Source organism: Eucyclogobius newberryi, unplaced genomic scaffold, assembly GCF_026437365.1.
Source record: "Eucyclogobius newberryi isolate DKJ021-1_F unplaced genomic scaffold, fEucNew1.0.hap1 SCAF_3, whole genome shotgun sequence".
Lineage (NCBI taxonomy): Eukaryota > Metazoa > Chordata > Actinopteri > Gobiiformes > Gobiidae > Eucyclogobius > Eucyclogobius newberryi.
Genome location: NW_027315945.1, coordinates 28,639,311 through 28,659,923, shown reverse-complemented (window position 1 = coordinate 28,659,923; position 20,613 = coordinate 28,639,311). Strand labels below are relative to the sequence as shown.

Below are 20,613 nucleotides of genomic sequence, written 5' to 3'. Positions count from 1 at the left end.
TCATGTGGACTACGCGGGACCTTTCCTTGGAGAAATGTTTCTTGTGATTGTGGATGCTCATTCCAAGTGGTTGGACATTTATCCAACAAAGACTAGCGCTTCACAAGTGACAATTGAGAAACTTAGACAAAGTTTTAGTGTTTTTGGTCTACCAAAAATGCTTGTGTCCGACAACGGGACCTGCTTCACAAGTGCGGAGTTTGAGACATTCATGAACCAAAATGGCATACGTCACGTGAGGTCTGCTCCCTTTCACCCGTCCTCAAATGGGCTCGCTGAGAGAGCGGTTCAAACCTTCAAAGAGGGGATGAAAAAGATGAATGAAGGAACAATACAAACCAGGCTTTCGAGATTCTTGTTTGGTTACAGAATTACACCTCACGCCACGACAGGTTTGTCACCTGCAGAGTTGATGATGTCACGCAGACTGAGATCCGCCCTGGATTTGGTTATGCCGGACATGAAAACAAAAGTTCAACAAAAACAACTGAAACAAAAAGAAACTCACGAGAGCCACAGCAAATCGAGATGCTATTCATCTGGAATTATTCCTATGAACCAAAATGGATTCCTGGTGTGGTACAAGACTGTTCGGGACCTCTTTCTTATCCCGTCAGTGTTGGAAGTGGTCAAGTGATGAAAAGGCATGTAGATCAGGTTAGATCTAGATTGTCCGATCCGGAGCTAACTGTTGAAAAAGAGCCTACCTTGCCGTTGTTTCCAAGTGTTACCCAAACTACTCTCGAGTCAGTGCAGACACAAAACAAATCCATGTTAGAACTGACTACTTCTAATCAAGAGAGTGTTGCAGAATTACCTCTTGCTCCAGACAGTCAGGTTGAGTCAGAAGTGAGACCCTCGACTAGAGAAAAACGTACACCTGTTCATCTTAAAGATTTTGTTCGCTAAAGTAAAAGAAAGTAAAAATGTTGAGTTGTTTACAAATGTGTGTTTGCAGTGTTATGTTGTGACCTTTAATTATTTGAAATTACAGTTACGTGTTGTTCGCTTAAAGGTGGGGGAGATGTGGTATATTGCACAAGAGAATTGTATGTGCTATATTCTGCTCCTCTTAATGTGAATGTGTTATTGTGTGCAATAGAGTGTCATTATTAGTGCTCCCCAATAGAGGGCGCACTTGCCTTTGGTTGGATGTTGTTACCAGTTCTCGAGCGAGTGATGCTCCGCATGTACCTGTGATAAAGTTGTGATTAAAATACACGACGGAAATTGAGATGTTGTTCTACTTTATTTCGGCCAAGATACAACAACGACGAACTCCTCTAATGACGTGGTAAAACTTAGCTCATGTTTATGACTACATTACCCATGATGCGTCATTTGTTTTCATTGCTCACGCGGACATCGGGGGCGGGGCCTGGAGTGGACCTGAACATGGCAGACGAAGAGGACTCTCCGCCGGAGCCCAGTGCCGCTTCGCCGCTGAAAAGCCCGCAGCCTGCTCGGCCGCACTTCGTGTCTTTCTCGGAGAGTGTGCAGCCGGCCGTGGGCATGATGAGCCAGCTCCTGAGCCAACCCTCGTCCCTCAAGTTTGATAAAAACATCAAACAGGCCTTCTACAACACCGGGGCCATGATCTTCGTGGCGATCTGCTGCGGGACGTCGGTGCTGGTGTTCTTCATCCTGGAGGCTTTCCTCAGACCTCTGCTCTGGGCCGTGCTCTGCGGGACCTTCTTACACCCATTCAAACACTCCTTGGCCCACCTGGGCCGCTCGTGGCTCAGCGGGCTGCAGGACACGGGCACGCCCATAGTGCTGGGCACGCTGCTGGTGCCCGTGTGGTGTGTCAACTATGGGGTGGAGGCCATGGGCCGCCTGGTGATGCAGAGACTGACCGTGCTGCTGGTGATCGGGACCGGTGCCCCACTGCTCTACTGCATTTACCTCTTCTGGAGCGTGGTGGGCATGCAGGTGGTCCTGGGACACTTCTGTGGGGTGGTCGGGGCAGTGCTGGACTGTTTCCACTTAGTGTGGGTGAGTAAAGGGCAGGGTCCCCTAAAGTTAACTCTTATTACTCTCCTTATATTCTATAAGTACATAACTACACAATCAGCCCATGTGTGTCAAATATACAGAAGGCTATTAACCAGAAATATCCTCTATATCAAATGACTGTGAAAGGTTTCTCTGTGTGCAGAAGATCCAGCCAAACATTCGTGGTACAACAGCTGCCACATAACCACATGTCAAAAGAGTTTGTTAGTTACCACAAAACAAACCTAGACGTTTCAGTAAACCAGGGGCTGACATTATGTCGCTCACCATAATAAACTCACTGGGCTTGTGTTATTGTGCTATTTATAGAAGAATGGTACAGCAGAACAAAAGGATGTTAAGCACCAGTGTTACAGCAGCAGCACATTGTCTCCTCTCTCAGGTGGGTTCTGTGGTGGTGGGATACCTCTTAGCCGTGTGCTTTAAGTGGAGCCCCAGCACAGAGCAGTACCTGAGGGCCCTTGCGCTCCCTGTTTGGACCGTGCTGCTCTTCTACATCGGTGAGTGCAAATGTTCAAGTATTTGCGAGAACCTGTGTAGGCGTGTTCCAAGTTAATGCCTCAGAGTTCATTTTTATCAGTTTGAAAAGCCCTGGAGCAGAGCAGTTGTAGCTAAACCTATCCATAAACAGGACAGAACATGTGTCTTTAAGTGTAAGATGATAAAGACTTGAGCATTGTATTTTTAGTAACGCAAGAGTCTAGTGGTGACCTTTGTGGCACGAAATGTTCCAAATGTGTCTGTGGCAATAAGAGAGGCTCAGTGTACATCAGTGAACGGAGGAAAGAAGGACATGTTAAAAGTACAAAAATAACGCCTTTCTAAATGCGACGCCTGCTTTTCCCTGCAGTGTCACTTACCGGTTCTTGGAAAGTTTTCATTTTTGTGGTTGTCGTGGCGCTCCTCATCGTGGGTTCGCAGGAGAAGCCCCCTGTCCCTGGCAAAGGTCTGTAGTTACTTCTAATAGTGTGTGTGTGTTTATAATAGTAATAATGACTAATGAGATGGTAATACAATGTTTGCGGTGTGGTTGGACGAGTAAGAATCATTAAATCATTAAAAATCGCTTTATTTCCTATTGATTGATCATGATTTTTGATTGCATTGTATTTCATTTGATTATAAGAAAATCAAAATGTCTTTCAATATTAATTTCCTGTTCATAAACGACACAAACCTCTTAATAATTGCCGTTTAAAACAAAAAGGATTGTCAAATTTCTTTCTCCAAAGTAGGGCTGTCAAATGTGTCGAACATCTGATGCTAATTGATACTGAAATTAGTATAAAAACTAGATTATAACAAGTATCGATACAAAAGAAAAATCATAAACAGAACAATATTTAGTCTTTCTTGAGCTCCAGCAGCACTAGAACACAAAGTACGGATATTTTGTGTTGAAATTGTCAGTCTGTTATTTTAAACCTTTGACCTAAATAAGAGCATTTATCGAAATAGGTATCGAAATATGTATCGAAATCGGTATCGAAATTGAGTTTGACATGTTGATATTGTGACGGCACTGATCCAAAGTCGCTGCTTCAAACCACATGGTTATAAAAGAAGATTAACGACTCGATTAAAATGCAATTTGTCACACAGACCTTTTTGATTTATTAACATTTGTGCATTTTTCTTTGATGCTTCTTAAGATAAAAAGCTCACGTAATAGAGCAAAAATCACAACACAAACAGATAAACAACATAAATGTACAGTATGTTTCAAAAGAAGAGTGCGGGTGAAATCCTGGACATTGTAGACCGTAATGAGAGATGCAAACATTGAGACAAAGATGTGTGGATGGAGCATAAAAGGAGTGTTGTTTGTCTTTCCTCGCTGCAGGAGAGTTGCCTGGGCAGATGTTGTCGTTTGCTGCCAACACTATTTACATGGCAATCTCATGTAGCAATCTGAAGCCCATAACAGAGCCGGGTGCAACGGGTTCCACAGGTGAGTGTGTGTGTGTGCGATGTGTAATGTGTGTATGATGTGTGTGGTGTGGTGTGTGTGGTGTGTGTATGATGTGTGTGTGCGATGTGTAATGTGTGTATGATGTGTGTGTGTGTGTGGTGTGTGCGGTGTGTGTATGATGTGTGTGTGTGTGTGTGTGTGTATGATGTGTGTGTGTGTGTGTGTATGATGTGTGTGTGTGTGTATAAGGTGTGGTGTGTGTGTGTTTGTGGTGTGTAAGGTGTGTGTGCAGTGTGTGTATGATGTGTGTGTTTATAAGGTGTGGTGTGTAAGGTGTGTGTGTATGACGTGTGTGCGGTGTGGTGTGGTGTGGTGTGTGTGTTGGTGGTGTGTAAGGTTTGTAAGGTGTGTGCGGTGTCGTGTGTGTAAGGTATGTATAGTGTGTGTATGATGTGCGGTGTGTGTAAAGTATGTATGATGTGTGTATGATGTGTGTGCGGTGTGTGTGTTGGTGGTGTGTGTGGTGTGTTTGTGGTGTGTATGATGTGTGTGTGTATATGATGTGTGTGTGATGTGTGTGTATATGATGTGTGTGTCCGGTGTGTGTGGTGTGTGTTTGTGGTGTGTATGATGTGTGTGTGTATATGATGTGTGTGTATATGATGTGTGTGTGCGGTGTGTCAGAAAAATGACAAAAATGTTTTCTTTCTTTCTTTATCATGATGAGACAAAAAAACATTTCACTTGTCAAATATTTAAAAAAGAGCCAGGGTTTCTCAGGAGAGTTTTCTTCAGGTCGATGTCAGCAATTGTTTCAAGGCTGGTGTTCCACTAAGAGACAGCAGGGGGCGACAAAGGACACTTCAAACGCCTGAAAATACATTTAACCATCACAGAGACTTACAAAGGTGTTCAATAAGGTGAAAATGTTACTTAATTCTGCTTCAAAGACTACTACACAGCTTTTACTTTTCATTTTTATTAAGTAACATCTACCTTCATCAAAAACCTAGTTCAAGACACTGGAAAGACACTGTTGTAGACACAGGACGCTCGTTTATTTGTTTTTTTAAAGTTTATTTTTCACTATTTTTATTAGAAAATATTTATTTTTGGCAATACGTTTATTATATTTAGGAGAGGATTTGGGGTAGGATTAGATTTATTTTTATGAATTGTTTATTTGTTTAAGAATAGCGTTAAAATAAGGGATTTGGGACATTGAATGTTAGAATTCTGTTGTTTTCAAATGTTTATTTTAGACGATATAGTCTTTCACATTCAGGATCAAATGAGTGTTAAAAGGATTAGCATTAGAAACCATTAATTTAGTTGAAATTAGAGCTTTGGGACATGAAATGCCACTGCCGACCCTGGACGAAATGCCGAACGTTTAGGGAGTCCCTTGTAGCCACAGCCGCCCTGGGGCAGACTGATAAGTTATTTTTTTGTTTTTTTTTAGTTTAGTTTATTTTTCATTCCATTTCCACAAACATGTGCAATGAGCTCAGAGTGCACTATAAAACAACCACATAGACAATAGACAAGTTACAAACATAAAGAAACAGAAGGTTCAGACACAGATTATGTTTGGAACAGTTTTGTTAAATGTTCAATACTGTAAAAGCACAAAACCCTGTACGCGTGGTTTTAACGTTTGCCGTTTTCCTTAAGATGGCGTGGAGTCCCTCGGCCCCTGTAGCGTCCCTCCGAGCGCGGGCCTCCCTCGCGCTGCGCGGTCGCTCCCTGCGGGCCTCTTCCAGAAGGAGAAGAACGCTCACAAAGCCAGCGACATCTACTTCATCCTCCTGGTGTGGGCCATCGTCCTGGTTCAGATCTGGCTCAACCTCTGGATCCTGCAGCTCCTGCCCATTCCTGTCGCCGGTAACACATGCCACACACGGGACACACACGGGACACACACGGGACACACACAGATATTGTCTACAGTTGCTCTCAAACCTTTAACTCCAAGCACTAGTAGATTAGAGGACCTCCAGACCTCAGGGATGTCAAGATTATTTGGTGACTTGATAATTATGATTATTCAGGTCAAAATACAATCAAAGGAACAAAAAGAATAATATGTTTTTTATTTATCTATTTATTCAATCTATAGTCCTAAAAAACACACCTAAATGTAAATTACTTTTTCTTCTTTTATCTTCTTTATCTTGTCAGAAAGTTAGATTTCATAAAGCTGGTCACTACACACATTTGAAGAATAGTAACTGCTGTCTTCGTGATAGTGAATAATCGTTAACTCGATGTGTTTTTTCTGACAATAATTGATATCATGACATCCCTATTTCATGTCAAGTAATTACTCAAACGAGGACAATATTTGGGACGAAAGAGGCTCTAAATCAGGCAAAGAGTGTATCGTGTAGAAGAATATTATCAGACAGTGTCGATAAAACTTAAGAAAGGACTGATACTCTTGCTCTTGTGTCCACAGTCGATTTGCAGACATGTTTATAATGTGCGGCCAAACTATTTCAGAAGAATCCCACCCAAAATATCCATCAAGATATACAGTTTACAGATATACATCACAGTAGGCGTTCTCTTTGTTGCCCTCTCCAGTGTACGCGCTGAAGAAGCTGGTGGTCCACTTCGGCCTGAAGAGCTTCCTGGAGCGCACGCTGAGCTCGTGGTGGACGACGGTGGAGGGTTTTGGCCGAGAGCGAGAGGAGGCGCTGCTGCCCGGGCCCATCAAAGGCCTGGCTCAGTTCCTGCTGCGAGTCGACACAAAGGTAAAGTCCAGCGATTCAATGTTTAGTGCTTTAGTCTTTGTTTTTAGCCGAGCCCTCGGTTTTAGATGACGTCACTGCAGTGTTAGACTTTAAGATAAGATGGAGTTGGGCATAAAGATGATTGTGAAAAATAAATATTTTTTAGTTCTGGTTTGATAGATATTTAGCAAGACTTTATCACTAATCTATGATTTTATTTAATGTTATGATTCTCTTCTTTAACACATTCAGAAAAAGTTGAATTTCACGATGGAAAACTTGTTGACAGCTCGTTTTTAAAGGGGATTAACGCTGCAAAGCAATTAATTTCTAGTTGATCAAAATTCAGGATATTAAGCTTAATTTAAAACAGTTTGACTTCTATCTAGACATGGAATATTTCACATAAAATACTTTTTATTTCAAGCCAAATGCGGTAGTAGAAGTTAATTTTCTTGTTTTCAACCTAAACCAGTCAAAAATGTCTTGACATGAATCGCACCAGTGGTGGGCCGTCAGGGCCTGCAAGGCCTTCTCTGCTGGCCTAAACATAATCAGAATATAATTTAAAAATATATATATTTTCCCACAAATATTTATTAAATTATTCCCCAGAGTAAGACTTATACTCTTCATTTCATGGCTTTCCTCTTGGTTGCACTGCTTCCAGCTCCAGGTTGAGATTTGGAGGGCTGGTCTTTATGTTTTATCCGATCATATTCAGCCATCATGTGTTGTAATGATGGTAATAAGAGGTGGATTAATTCGGGTGGGACTGTGTATGACCGAAGGCCCCAGACACACGGCCCGCCACTGAATCACACACACCACATACACAATAATACAATCTCATCTAGTCAAACCTGGTAGTAGTGTTTTGTATGATCTAATAGTCTCCACTAGGACTTAAAACTGTACCTGTGTCACTAAACTCTTTTACCTCTCGAAACTAACAACTCTGGATGTCACTTGTATCCGTCTTTCTGGGATAGAGGTACGTCCGAGTTTGTAATACCCCTCATGACCTGTAGGCGGCCCCCCCGCTCCGCTCTCAGCCCTCTTGCACACACCGGTTATGTACATGTTGCACGGCTTGATGTGATCACACTTGACCGAAACATTAACGCTCCCGATGTGTCTTTGTCTCCTCCTCCAAGCTGTGGCATTGGCTTAACGAGCAGGTAATGGCGCGAGACGCTTCGAGAGACTGAAAGCGCCCGAATGTGGATGATGTGGATGTTTGGGAGTGCACACACCTGTAGCAGCTTCACCCATCCACCGCCACCACCCGCTCGCCGCTTCTGAATGGCTATCGTTTTGGCTGCTTTTAATCCCAACAGTCGGGCACACACACAATGCTCTTTTCTCTTTTCTTTACCTCGGTGTTTCCGGCCGCAGAGTTGAATTACAAGTTGATCCCGCTGAGTTCTTCATGTTCCTTTAATACAGGGGTGTCCAAAACTTTTTCACCGAGGGCCGCATTTTGAAACATACACAGAGCAGGGGGCCACAAGCAACCCAACATCGTCAAATTTGTTGAAGGACAAAGTGAATCAATGGAACTTTTGCATTTGACATAGTTTCAATGCGCCTCCACACCTTTTTAATAAGACTTGGAACATGAATATTAGGTTGGTATAATATCAAAATGCTTGATTTTTTTCCAAATTTACAGTAAAAAGTACTGTTTGGACCAACTTAGCAGGAAGCCAGAGGGCCAACAAAAATTGGTCTGAGGGCCGCATTTGGCCCCCGGGCCGTAGTTTGGACATGCCTGCTTTAATCCAAATGTTCATATTCAGTTCAGTCTTTTCTCACGTTAATACTCCTGGACATGTTTTAAAGGTGCACTCTGTAACATTTCGGCTGGACGTCCTGCTGGTCTCCATGTAGATGTTACCGTCGTTACGTTCCACGCGATGGCATTAAATCGACGTCTTTTCACGGAGACGCCGCCAAGTCCAAGTTACAGCAAGAATACAGAATTTTCCGGACTATAAATGGCACCGGTGTATAAGTTGGTACATCATTTTCCGAGTTATTTTCAAGCATTAACAACGCCCAGATATGTTATATGAAGATATGAAGATAAGTTTAGTCATGCTGGTGGTGGGAGGGATTGACAAAAACTTGAATATCCAAGTATTTTTGTTTTTGCAGTATCTCGACAGCGATATTTTAAGAATGTGCTGAAAAGTGTCCGCGAATGTCACGTTTTGAGGTTCAAGTATCGCGCAAAACGTGAATAGAGCGCAGAATTCACCGTAAACGTGCAGGAAATATAACTTTATTCCCTCACTGGAGTCTAGAGTCTCTCTTTCAGCTACTTTCTTAAAGACGATACACTCGATATTCTAATTTTGCATATTCCCAAAACAGCAATCGCCACTTCATCGCCGCACCATTAGCGTTCCAGGCTAACAGACAACATCTCCATGGTGACGAGCAGGTCCGAAAAGTTGCATCGTGCTCCTTTGCAAATGCGCCGTGAACTGAATCTCGACTCGGCTGAAAAGGATGGAAAAATGTCCGGGCGAAAGGTTAAATTGGACAGGTCGTGGGTTAGCGTGTGTGCTAGTTGCTTGGTAAATCACCTTTTTTTTTAAAGTTGCTTCTTTACTTTGTTTGCGACGCAGCCAAACACCATTAAAATGTCTTCTGTTCACTACTGACGCTGAAAATAAGACTTAAGCGCTGCACTAATCGGTAGTCACTTCTCTTTGACTCTTCACAAATAACTTCTTTATATTTCTATGTCTCTTTAATGTATTTTGCAGCATAGAGAAACCTGAGTTACTTAAATTGTCTCATCGTTTGATTACAAAGGTGATTAATTTGACGTTTGCAGCCACAGTTAATGACCCAGGTTTCCTCTATGAGTCTTTGCCCTGTATTTCACCCGACGCTTAAATGTTTTTTTGTTTGTTTTTTATTCTCCGTCTTTGTTTTTTGAACGACAGATGGTTGTGTGGTTGGAGCGCTCCTTGGATAAAATCATCAGCATCTTCATCATCTTCCTCCTGGTCATGGGGACATTGCTCATGGCTCTGTTGCTCACTGCCATGGTAATGTTTACACGCCTTTACTTCTGCCTCCGGCGGTCTGTCTCGGGGCGGCTGTGGCTTCGGTCTCGCCGCCATCGAGCGTGCAGAGAGTGAATAATGCACTGCGGGGGTGTCTTATTATTAGTGGTATTATTACACATGCGATGAAACTATTAGGTACATTATTGTTAGCTCTTAGCACAATTAAACTCTGTAGTACTTTCTTGTATTATTTTGGCTCTATTTATCTTTTAATATCTAATGGGTTCTTTCTAATATTACTACTTGCACTTGTGTTGTCCAATTTCAATCAAACAACACAAATTTTGCAAAACAATTGTCATTTTATTGGCCGTTATTGACAGTTCAGGCTTTTTGAAAGTTGAAATGTAAAGTTTAGGTATTATACAAACTTCAAACGTCTTTCATTCAACGCCCTTAGATTTAAAGGCACAATACGCAATGTTTTAGCAAAAAAAAACACACGCACGTCTATTGTTTTCTTCATTTTGGATGGTTTTGTTGCACTAAAAATGTATGAAATGTTTGTCTTTACTGTGAGCGTGCTGCATCGCCACAAACGTGTTCCTTCAGCTATGACATTCCACACATTATGGCATAAAACTTGTAAAAAGGTGCCTTGCCTTTTAGTCAAATGACACCAGGATTTTCCAGCTAATACGTCTAAATGTCACGTTTGTCCTCCTCATCCGTGTTTATTGTCACCGGTATTTGTGTCACATGTCTCTTTGGGGATGACACAACTGACTTGTTCTGTAACGTGCACTTGGGCGTCCTCTGATGTGCAGGTGCATCATGAAAGCGTTCACATCATCGAAGTCACCAGTAACCTCATCAACGAGACCGTGTCCAATCACCCGGAGTGGGCCAAGTAAGACGGACTTTGGAGTCTTGGATAACCCTTTTTGAAGCTTCACGTTTGCGTCTAAACGTCTGCGCTCCTCCCACAGTTGGCTCCCGGAGGCTCGCGTCGTCCAGAAGGCTCTGAACTCGGCCGCCACGAACGTCTATCAGCACGGTCGAGAGTACATAACGCAGAAAGTAGGGCCCGCACTTCAGAACGATTGCACTTCAGAATGAATCGTTTGTGTTGATCGTTTGGTCTTTTATTTTGTGCGCAGCTTCAGAAGATGTTGGGAGACAAAGTGAACAACACGGCCGTGATTGAGAAACAGGTGCTGGAGCTGTGGGACAGACTTTACCAGTCCTGGTTTGTCAAGGTAACGGCAAGTTTATCCGAGGTGGTCAGGCGTTTTAATCATATTTTATTAATACATTAAAACAAAACAAACAACTAGATAATATGCAATGGCTATTGCGAGTGTCTGCGTTCTTGCGTAAAAGTACAACATGTGTGTAAGTAGTACTGGTGGTACTACTTAAAGGTTGAATGGACGATTTGTTTGGCATAAATCTGAGTCTTATTTCCTCGTGGCGTGGACTGCCGATTAGTCCTGCCACGTATCAATCATAAAACGCACCTACCGCTCACCTGCAGCCGCGTGCGGATCGTCCCACATTTCCGCGTGTATTTAATTGACAACAAATTACATTAAAGCTAAAGAATTAAGTCTAAATAATAAAGCCTAAAGAATAAAGTCAAAAGAATAATAATTCTAATGCCCCATTCATTTCAATGGGGAAAAAGTACTAATACTTTTGAAAATACTGCAAAAAGTACAAGTTGTTCAAATGTCAAAAGTAATAGCAATAATGAGACAGTGAAAGCGATCGTATTGAGGTATAACTTGTTGAAATCGGTTAAAGCGTTAAGGAGTTGAAACGCGCCGTATAATACATAAAACAAGAACATATAGTGTCTGCGTCATTACGCAAACACTCAATTAGTTGATGTGCTGTAAAAGACCGTCTAAGAGTCTAACAATGTCATTAAAAGCTACTGTTTCTCAAAATGTGCAAAGCTTTAACTTATTGGTTATGTTAAAAAGGCACTTTAATGATAATGCTTCATGATTATTACTAATAAATGAAAACAAATTATTAAAAATGTTGTGTTTACTCAAGCCAGCGGTTAAAAGTGCTTGTTGAAACTACAAGCTAATTACTTAATGTCACCTCATACTTCTCTCTTCTATCGTTGGTTTCTACTCGCTCGTGACAATGAAATAACGTTAAAATGATACAATACCTGCAGAACGTGACCCACTCTGGCCGGCCGCGGGGGCACAAGCTGATACAAAGACAGAACAGTTGGCTGGTGGACATTCTGGACTGGAAGGACATCGCCTCCTTTTTACAAGAGAACATCCAGACTCTCCTCTCTGTAAGAGCATCGTCGCCCCCTTCAGTCCAAATGAGGGCCCTGCGCGCGTTTGACCTCATGTCTTTGCCCCCTGCAGATCGTGGAGTCTCTGTGGGTCGTGATGAGCCGGAACCTGGGCCTCCTCATCTCCACGACGAAAACTCTCCTCACGGTGTTGTTTCACAGCGGCACGGCGCTGCTCAACTTCGTCTTGAGTCTGGTGAGAGCACTTTAATATGACCGACAAACGTGGACGTGTCATGAGCCGTGTCTGTACGACAAAAGGGATCACGATCAGGGACATTTATTATATTTTGATTGTCAAGACAGCGGCTTATCGCAAGGAAGAATAATGAGGTTTGTCTTTGTCCGATTCGGAACGCGGTCTGATTGAGCTCCCTTTTCATTAAACACTTTAAAAACATGCTCTGTTTAAATGTAGATGTATAAAAGACTATTTTACAGAGTTTATGCTTTGGAAGAGAAACTGAAATTATAGTTTTTTAATTGTTATTATCTTCAACTCGGCTCCATTTTCTTAACATTTGTGAAGAGTTTAAAACCATCCTTTTCATGGCAGTGTACCAGAAAACCTGCTTTTTTAATGTTTTGTATTCATGCAAAAGACATTTATTTAGAATTTGGCAACCGATTCAAAATTTTGCTTGTAAAATTGATCTCCATTTCTATCTTTAAATGTAAACGTCATCTATGCAGCGTTACACTGTCTTTGTGTGTGTGTGCAGGTGATATTCCTGACCACGCTCTTTTACTTGCTGAGCTCCAGTGGCGAATACTACAAGCCGGTCAAATGGGTGATCAACCTCACGCCTTTGTCCCAGCCCGGGCCGTCCTCCAACATCATCGGTCAGTCTGTGGAAGAAGCCATCAGGTAAACCACGGACGTTTCACCTGCCATCACTGCGGTTTGTGTGTTTATCGCAGGATTCTGTCCACGTTCTCGTTTCAAACCGGTTCTGGAGCGTTCACGTTTGAGAGAAAACTGTGTGTGAACTGCTGAAGTGAGACGGGAGCATGTTTGTAGAGGTCTAAACTACTGTACAGGGTCGGCCCATGGACACAGACCTTTTTGTTTGCCACGGAAATTATGTTACTTGATTTATTTGTTGGCGACCTTTCAAAATGCAGAGTTGATATTTCAGCCTTGCCATTTAAGCAGCGGTGGAAAGAGTACCCGAAAAGTAAAAGCAAAAGTACAGATAAATGGCAAAAAATCTTCTGCATTACAAGTAAAAGGAAAAAGTATAAATAAGATAACATCCTACTTACTTTTAATGACATTTCAGTAGCATTTTAGATCAGTTTTTGCTCCAAAACCTGATTAATTTAACAGTTTAACACTGAATTAAGTTGTTTTTAACCACAATCCACCTGTTTTCTGAGCTCTGGACGATCAGAGCCGTGCTGAGGTGAGACAAATGAGACTTGTGCTGTACTCATAGGAATTACTATTTCATGCTGAAATTATTCTCAATTACAAGTACAAGTAGAGGTTTGAAAGTATAAATTATCCAAAAAATCGACTCAATTACAGTAAGTATCTGTAATGAGTTTATTTAAATGCATTTAAATGTCTCTTACTTAGATTTAACCCTGTTTGTTTGTTTATCAGGGGAGTTTTTGACGCTTCTCTGAAAATGGCCTGTTTTTATGGCCTCTACACGTGGCTCACTCACACCGTCTTTGGCATCAGCATCGTCTTCATTCCCTCTGGTGAGTACCTCTTTACCTGCCAGGCCTCGCTCCGTATTCCACTTCTTCTCACAGCATCCGCGCGCTCTCGTTCCGTCCCGTCCCGCAGCGCTGGCCGCCATCCTGGGAGCCGTGCCGTTCCTGGGGACGTACTGGGCGGCGGTGCCTGCGGTGTGCGATCTGTGGCTGGTTCAGGGCGAAGGCGTCAGGGCGCTGCTGCTGCTCGTTTTCCATCTGCTGCCGACCTATTTCGTGGACACGGCCATCTACTCCGACATCTCCGGGTACGTGCCGCCATCTGAAGACGAGCTTTCCTCACGTCCAAGCCCGGTTCTAGCCAGTGATGAAGTGCACATGGTTTAATAATGCTTTTCTGCTTATTATTTGTGTTTGTTGGGTTAGTCTCTGTGGTAAATGTTTATCTCAGCTGCGTTTTAGCATGAGTCAAGTGTCAGTTTGTGATGAAAAGTAGTGCTGCGTTCTAAGGATTGATGGAAGAAAATAACAAAACATGAAACTATTTAAAATAATGCAGAATGTAAGGGGAGAAAAAAAGACAAAATTAAGTTGGAAGACGTTAAAACCTTCTGTATTTATTCCAACCCGTGGCTCAGTTTTATAGCTTTCATCCAACATGTTTCTATTTACACATCATCGGCTGGACAATCGACAAACGGCAATATTACGGTACTATTATCATTAGTATTTCAGTTGCCATATTGATTGGTTTGCATTGTGCAGAGGAAGGATTTGAACATGAGAAGAAAAAGAACGAAAGAACTGACACTTTTAACTCAAACCTGGGGGATAAAAACCTTGTAAAGGCCAAAATGTGCGTCTTGAAATCAACTCAAAGTGATGAAAGACGATGCTAGAATCACATCGGCTAAAATACTGCTTTCAAACTGATTTATTTTTAACGATGATATAGATCGTTCTTAAACTTCAGATGAGGTTCAGTTCAGAATTCCCACACACTTAAAACAATCAGAAATAGCATAGATTGTGTGAAATGTTTGATACTTTTACCTTCTCCCTTAAAACTGCCTAAAATCCGGATAGACTCCACGACAGACGTGTGGCAAACTGACAAGCTGCGTGTGAAGCGGCCAATAAGACATTTACACAACATCAACGGAAAAGCGATATCAGTTCCAGTTTTAGTGTCTGATATAAAAATAACAAATTGGCAGATACTTGGCCATATTGGTCCGTGTTCGCCCATATGTTCCAGTTTGTCCCCAGTGCATCAGATTAGTCTGTTGGAACGGACTCATGAGTAAAAATAGAAATCGTAACAAACAAAACTGGCCAAAAATGTCAGTTTGTTTTCACAATCATGACACTTTTTTCTTTGTTTATGTCCCAGATAAATAGATTGTTATTATTTTTACTAAAATGAAAACTTAAACAAAAATTAAGTAACATTTTACCTTATTAAACGTCTTTGTAAGTCCCTGTGAGGTTTAAATATGTATTTTCATGGCGTTTGAGGACGAAAAACCCATCGACATCGTCTCAAAGAAAAAACCGCTCTCGTGTCTGTTCTCTGACAGTGTATTTTCACAAGGAAGCTGCAGGGGGAGCTCCATCACTAAAGTTACTTGCTTAAGACAGATTTGTGGGCCTTGCTATGGATTTTAAAATCAAATTTCTAATTTGCAAATATGGGTTATCAGTATCAGCAGCAAGCCAAATATTGGATATTGGCTCTAAAAATACAAGGCAAACTAAAAACATCCATATCGCTGCTAATGATAATACCAAGTAAGACCTTTAGTGCATCGTACTGACTCACGTTAAATGTGTCTCAGGGGCGGTCACCCGTACCTGACCGGCCTGGCGGTGGCTGGAGGGGCGTATTACCTGGGTTTAGAGGGTGCGATCATCGGCCCCATCCTGCTGTGCATCCTGGTGGTGGCGGCTAACATCTACAGTGCCATGCTGATGAGCCCCTCGTCTGCTCTGCCCACTCCTGTACAGCCCAACTGGCCCGTGCACCCCATGAGGTAAACACACACAGTTTAAGATACTGGTGGTCAAGAAGTCACCGCGCTGTCGGGTTTTGTTAACGTGTTTAGGTAATTAAATTGTTGAAATACTATTGTCTGTTACTTAAAAAGTTGAGCTCTATTTGTTGTGTGCACTGTAGTTATTTTTTAAACTGTGTATAAACTGTGTATCTACTTCCTGACTGATCGGAGGCAGTGCGTGCGGCTGGGGAAGACTGACTCAGCCACGCGGACTATCAGCACAGGAGCTCCACAGGGCTGTGTACTTTCTCCCCTGCTCTTCTCCCTGTACACAAACTGCTGCACCTGCAGCCACGACTCTGTAAAACTAATCAAGTTTGCGGACGACCCCACCCTCATCCGGCTCATCTCAGACGGGGATAAGTCGGTCTACAGGAGGGAGGTGGACCGGCTGGTGTTCTGGTGCAGCGGTAACAACCTGGAGCTCAACGCCCAGAAAACAGTGGCGATGATCGTGGACTTCAGGAGAGGTAAAGCCCCCCAGCCCCCCCTCACCATGAGACTCCCCCATCTCCACTGTGGACTCCCTCCGCTTTCTCGGCACCACCATCACCTGGGACCTCAAGTGGGGGCTCACCATCAGCTCCCTCACCGAGAAGGTCCAGCAGAGGATGTACTTCCTGCGGCAGCTGAGGAAAGCAAAGCTGCCAGCGGAGATGATGGTGCAGTTCTACACGGCCATCATCGAGTCCATCCTCACCTCCTCCATCACCGTGTGGTACGCTGGAGCCACAACCAGGGACAAACAGAGACTACAGCACATTGTGCGCTCTGCTGAGACGGTGATCGGCCGCGGACTTCTATCTCTGCAGGACCTGTACGTTTCCAGGACTCTGGGACTATTTGAGCTGCTCCCCTCAGGCAGGAGGCTCTGGTCCATCCTGACCAGAACCTCCCGTCACAAGAACAGTTTCTTTCCCTCTGCCGTTGAACTCATGAACACTGCCTAAGCGCTTTGCACTGTTCACTTCTTAATGCACTACATATTTTTTTTTGTACATATCATGCCTATTTCTAACTTTATTTTAACTTTACTTACTTGTTTTTTATATATCTGGTATTCATTGTTTGTTTTGTTGTTTGTGTTGCATCAAATCACCAGGACAAGTTCCTCTGTTTGTGAATTTTGTTTATTGACAAATGGCAATAAATCCTATTCTGATTCTGATAAAAAAGCAATCTCGTTAGAATGGTCTAGGGTTGGATCTCGTACCACAAGATCACATAAGATGAAATTGCCACATGTGTTGACATTTGGCTCGTGCAATAAAGGTTTTGGTGACAAAAATATGAAATAAAATAAAACGCTGAGAGACCAAAATTGTGAACAAAACTGCACAATTGAGTTGTATATTTCTCGTCTTGTGTCTCGTGGGAAATGTCTTATCGCAATCCCACCTAGACATTGATACAGGAAAAATATAATTAAGTACTTTATGCTAGTTTGTTGTATTGTGAGGGAGAAACTTCAGTAATGTCACCTGTTTAGTATATAAATATGTTATGTCCCTGTAGGAATATTTTTTCTTATCCAGCCGAGTCAGTCCGATGACTCTTCTGCAGTGTTTGAACATTTTCAGAAGAACCTAGTTTTAAATGTCTTATATATAATATTATAACTACTCAATTCCGTCGCATTGGCTGTGATCAGTTTTGTGGTGACGTGAAGTAAAGATGGTTAGTGACTATGAGCTCAGGTGCTGTAGCATTGAAACTCCATCACCATTTTTACAAATAGCAGATGGGATTCTGAGCAAGTCGTCATTTAAAAAAGTGAGTTTTCTTTACTGCCCTCAGTCCGTCATTATGTTTTCCCTTATTCAAAAACAAATAGGTATTACTCCTTCTCCCGTTTGCCTTTTGAAATCTATAAAATGTAGATGTAAAGCCTACTTCACTCTCTCTTTCTTGCTTTGTTTTCAGAGTTTATGAGTCCACTCCAGTGAAGAAACCCAGCGACTGACTCGAAACCGCGTTTCCTTCGTCACGGCTGATTTAGAGGACGTCGCTCCTTTGCCTTCGCCCCCTGAACACCGCAAGGTTGAACCGACCAAGACGTTTTGTCCGAGCAATACGACATCAGCGGCCAGTCCGTGTGTGTGTGTGTGTGTGTGAGCGTGTGCTAATCCAGAAATCCTAATTGTGCCCTTTACAACCGGGATTAGCAACGGCGCGGATCCTGATTGCTTTCCATTTGTGCCTAAATCCCTACAATTTGTAACGTATGAATTGTAAAGTTTTGCAAGGTTTGTAGTGAACTGTAAAAGGATGATTCTCCTGCAAATCTCCCCAATTTCCACGGCAGGCGCCAACCGTTGTTGTCTGTTGCCAGCACACCTACCTCTGCAGTTCCTAGTCAGTCGGTACAAACCAGGGCTGGGCACCGTCGTCTCCTCTGCATCCATCTGCTTTGAAGATCTGTAGATTAATGTGTAGCTGTATTTTTGCATTACCACGATATGAATGAGTAAGATATTTTTGCAACGGTTCAAAAACGTGCTAAAAACGTGGTGTCAAAATTCAAGAATCGCACAAACATACCGTATTTTCCGGACATGAGTCGCACTGGAGTATAAGTCGCACCAGCCAAAAAAGGCACAATAGAGAAGAAAAAACATATATAAGTCGCATTTTTCGGGGGGAAATTAATTTGATAAAATCCAAGACCATGAACAGACATTTCATCTTGAAATGCAATTTAATAATAATAATAATAGATTAAAGAACATGGTGAATAGGTGTACGTATGCTAACGCTAACACCTTCAGCTACTTGAGGCACAGACAGAACTGTGGTAAGTGTCTGGTATGTTAACGTAACATATGAACAGTTATTCAGATAACTATAGCATAAAGAACATGCTAACAAGTTTACCAAAGCATCAGTTTTACCCCAAATCACTAAATCCATTGAATTCTTCTTCCTCTGTGTCACTTCTAAACAACTCCACAAACTCCAGAGGAAGAGGAAGTGCAGATTCTTCTTCTGCGTCGCTTAGAGCCTAGAGCGCCCTCGTGTGGTTGTCAATGTGAAAATAATCAACATGCGACATGCAGTTGCCAGTGTGAAAATATCGAATAATATCACTTATAAGTCGCTCTGGAGTATAAGTCGCACCCCGGCCAAAACTATGAAAAAAAGTGCCACTTATAGTCCGGAAAATACGGTAAACAATGTCGACTGAAGCTGCATTACCTGATTTTCAAACCGCAAAAGGAGGAAGTAATTTAAGAAAGAACTGCTTTATTTATTTTATATTACAGTACATCATTATTAGATGCCGACAGCGCACAGCGGTCTGATTTTGCCTCAAAGTGCTGCTTTTACGACATCATTTTGGGGAAAACAACATTTACTTCAGAATCAGAAAAGGTTTATTGCCATTGTCAATGAACAAAATTCACAAACATAGGAACTTGTCCTGGTGATTCGATGCAACATTAAACAATAACAATACTTATTTACAAAGAATAAAGTCGGTACTAAAGTGAAAAAGCAGAAATATCACTGAATGGCCTTGTTTGGAAGATTGTTATTATTATAGACTGTTCAATTGATTTTCTAATTTAGCCTACCGTACTTTCTATACATTTAAATAATAGAAAGTAGTGCACTGACCCTTATCTAGACCAATAACGCGGATACAAACTGAATAAAACAGCTAGTTAATGGAGCAAACCCAGTGTATTCTATCAGTTCTTTGGTTTAACGGCGCGCAGCCTTAGTTTCTGTGAGTTGTGCCATGCGTACCTCCCTGAACCACATCGTAGCGCTAAGTCTACTCCCTCAAGACCAGCGTTTGTTATCATTTGTCTTGTACATGTTTCAGTTTGATCAGCGATCGTGTCCCCGTTGTGGGCGTTTTTATCCGTCTTCCCGTTTCCTTAGGAGTATCTTTTACATTCACTGTTCCATGTGCTCAGAACAGTTTTTTAATACCTCACTCTCACCACTCGCTGGTCACGTTATTTAAACTATTTATCGTTCGTAGTTCTGCTTCTTTACTGTAGTATGAAGTGAGTCGCTCAGTTACGATATAAGATGAATTATATTAATATATTTGATGACAGTTTTCGTTTGCACACCATAGTAACGACATATTAATGGTTTGTCAGTGCACTTTTGCCAAGCGCATGGACGGGTTTACATAGTTGGAGCTTTAAAGGGAGGAGAACGGGAGGAGCATATTACAATCTGAGAGTAATGTGAACTTTGAACATGGCTACTGTGTTAGCCGAGACGGGACGGCCAGGTTTTAGGACGAGTTTCAATCCGTTTCGTTATGAATGTGTTTTCATTTGCTACTGTTGCTGTGTTGTTTTTTAATACTGCAGCATTGACCCAATAAAAGAATCATTTTAAAACTACTCTGTGTTTTTACTGTTTGACTTTGGTTTATTTAGAGCCACAAGAAACTGGTCCAGCGATTCAAACTTCTCTCACCATCAAAGAAAAGAATTGTCTCTGAGTAAACTGTGTCTTCTGATTTAGTCACGTGAGTTTTACTGTTATTTGGACGCCTTTTTGAGGACCAAGCAAAAGATAAAATATTGTGTTATATGGCAACGGTCGCATTTTTTCATCATTTTAAACCTTTGGAAGTAGTAGGGCTGAACGTTTCATGCCTCACTACACAATATATTATGATTTTGCAATAATCCATTCATTTCACAATAATTTATCAATATTTTATAAGAGCCAAATACATTTTAACAACAGCATTTCTTTGTGAAACCACTGCCTGCACAAACCTTTTATGAAATCCATACATTTTAATAGTCAAAACAGTGAATATGTCAGGGTTAGGGTTGCTTTTCTCTGAACAAGCAACAAAATAGCGTGGTCAAATTTTTAAAACAAATTAAATACACCAAAA

The 20,613-nt window shown here is 41.9% G+C and overlaps 1 protein-coding gene across 2 annotated transcripts; it reads left to right on the top strand.

Annotated features, from left to right (window-relative positions):
* Positions 1-1,363: 1,363 nt before the first annotated feature.
* tmem245 (transmembrane protein 245) lies at positions 1,364-20,105 on the top strand. 2 transcript variants are annotated; one of them, XM_072460412.1, is made up of 18 exons: positions 1,364-1,995; positions 2,399-2,516; positions 2,867-2,962; positions 3,860-3,967; positions 5,603-5,812; positions 6,515-6,684; positions 7,821-7,844; positions 9,624-9,728; positions 10,517-10,599; positions 10,679-10,769; positions 10,850-10,948; positions 11,884-12,012; positions 12,089-12,211; positions 12,738-12,883; positions 13,625-13,725; positions 13,814-13,988; positions 15,519-15,713; positions 17,661-20,105. In XM_072460412.1, the coding sequence occupies exons 1-18, from the start codon at positions 1,396-1,398 to the stop codon at positions 17,698-17,700; spliced, it is 2,613 nt and encodes an 870-aa protein (XP_072316513.1). In that variant the 5' UTR covers positions 1,364-1,395; the 3' UTR covers positions 17,701-20,105. The 2 variants fall into 2 exon arrangements, with proteins under 2 accessions (XP_072316513.1, XP_072316512.1); XM_072460411.1 differs by lacking the exon at positions 7,821-7,844.
* The last annotated feature ends 508 nt before the right edge of the window (positions 20,106-20,613 follow it).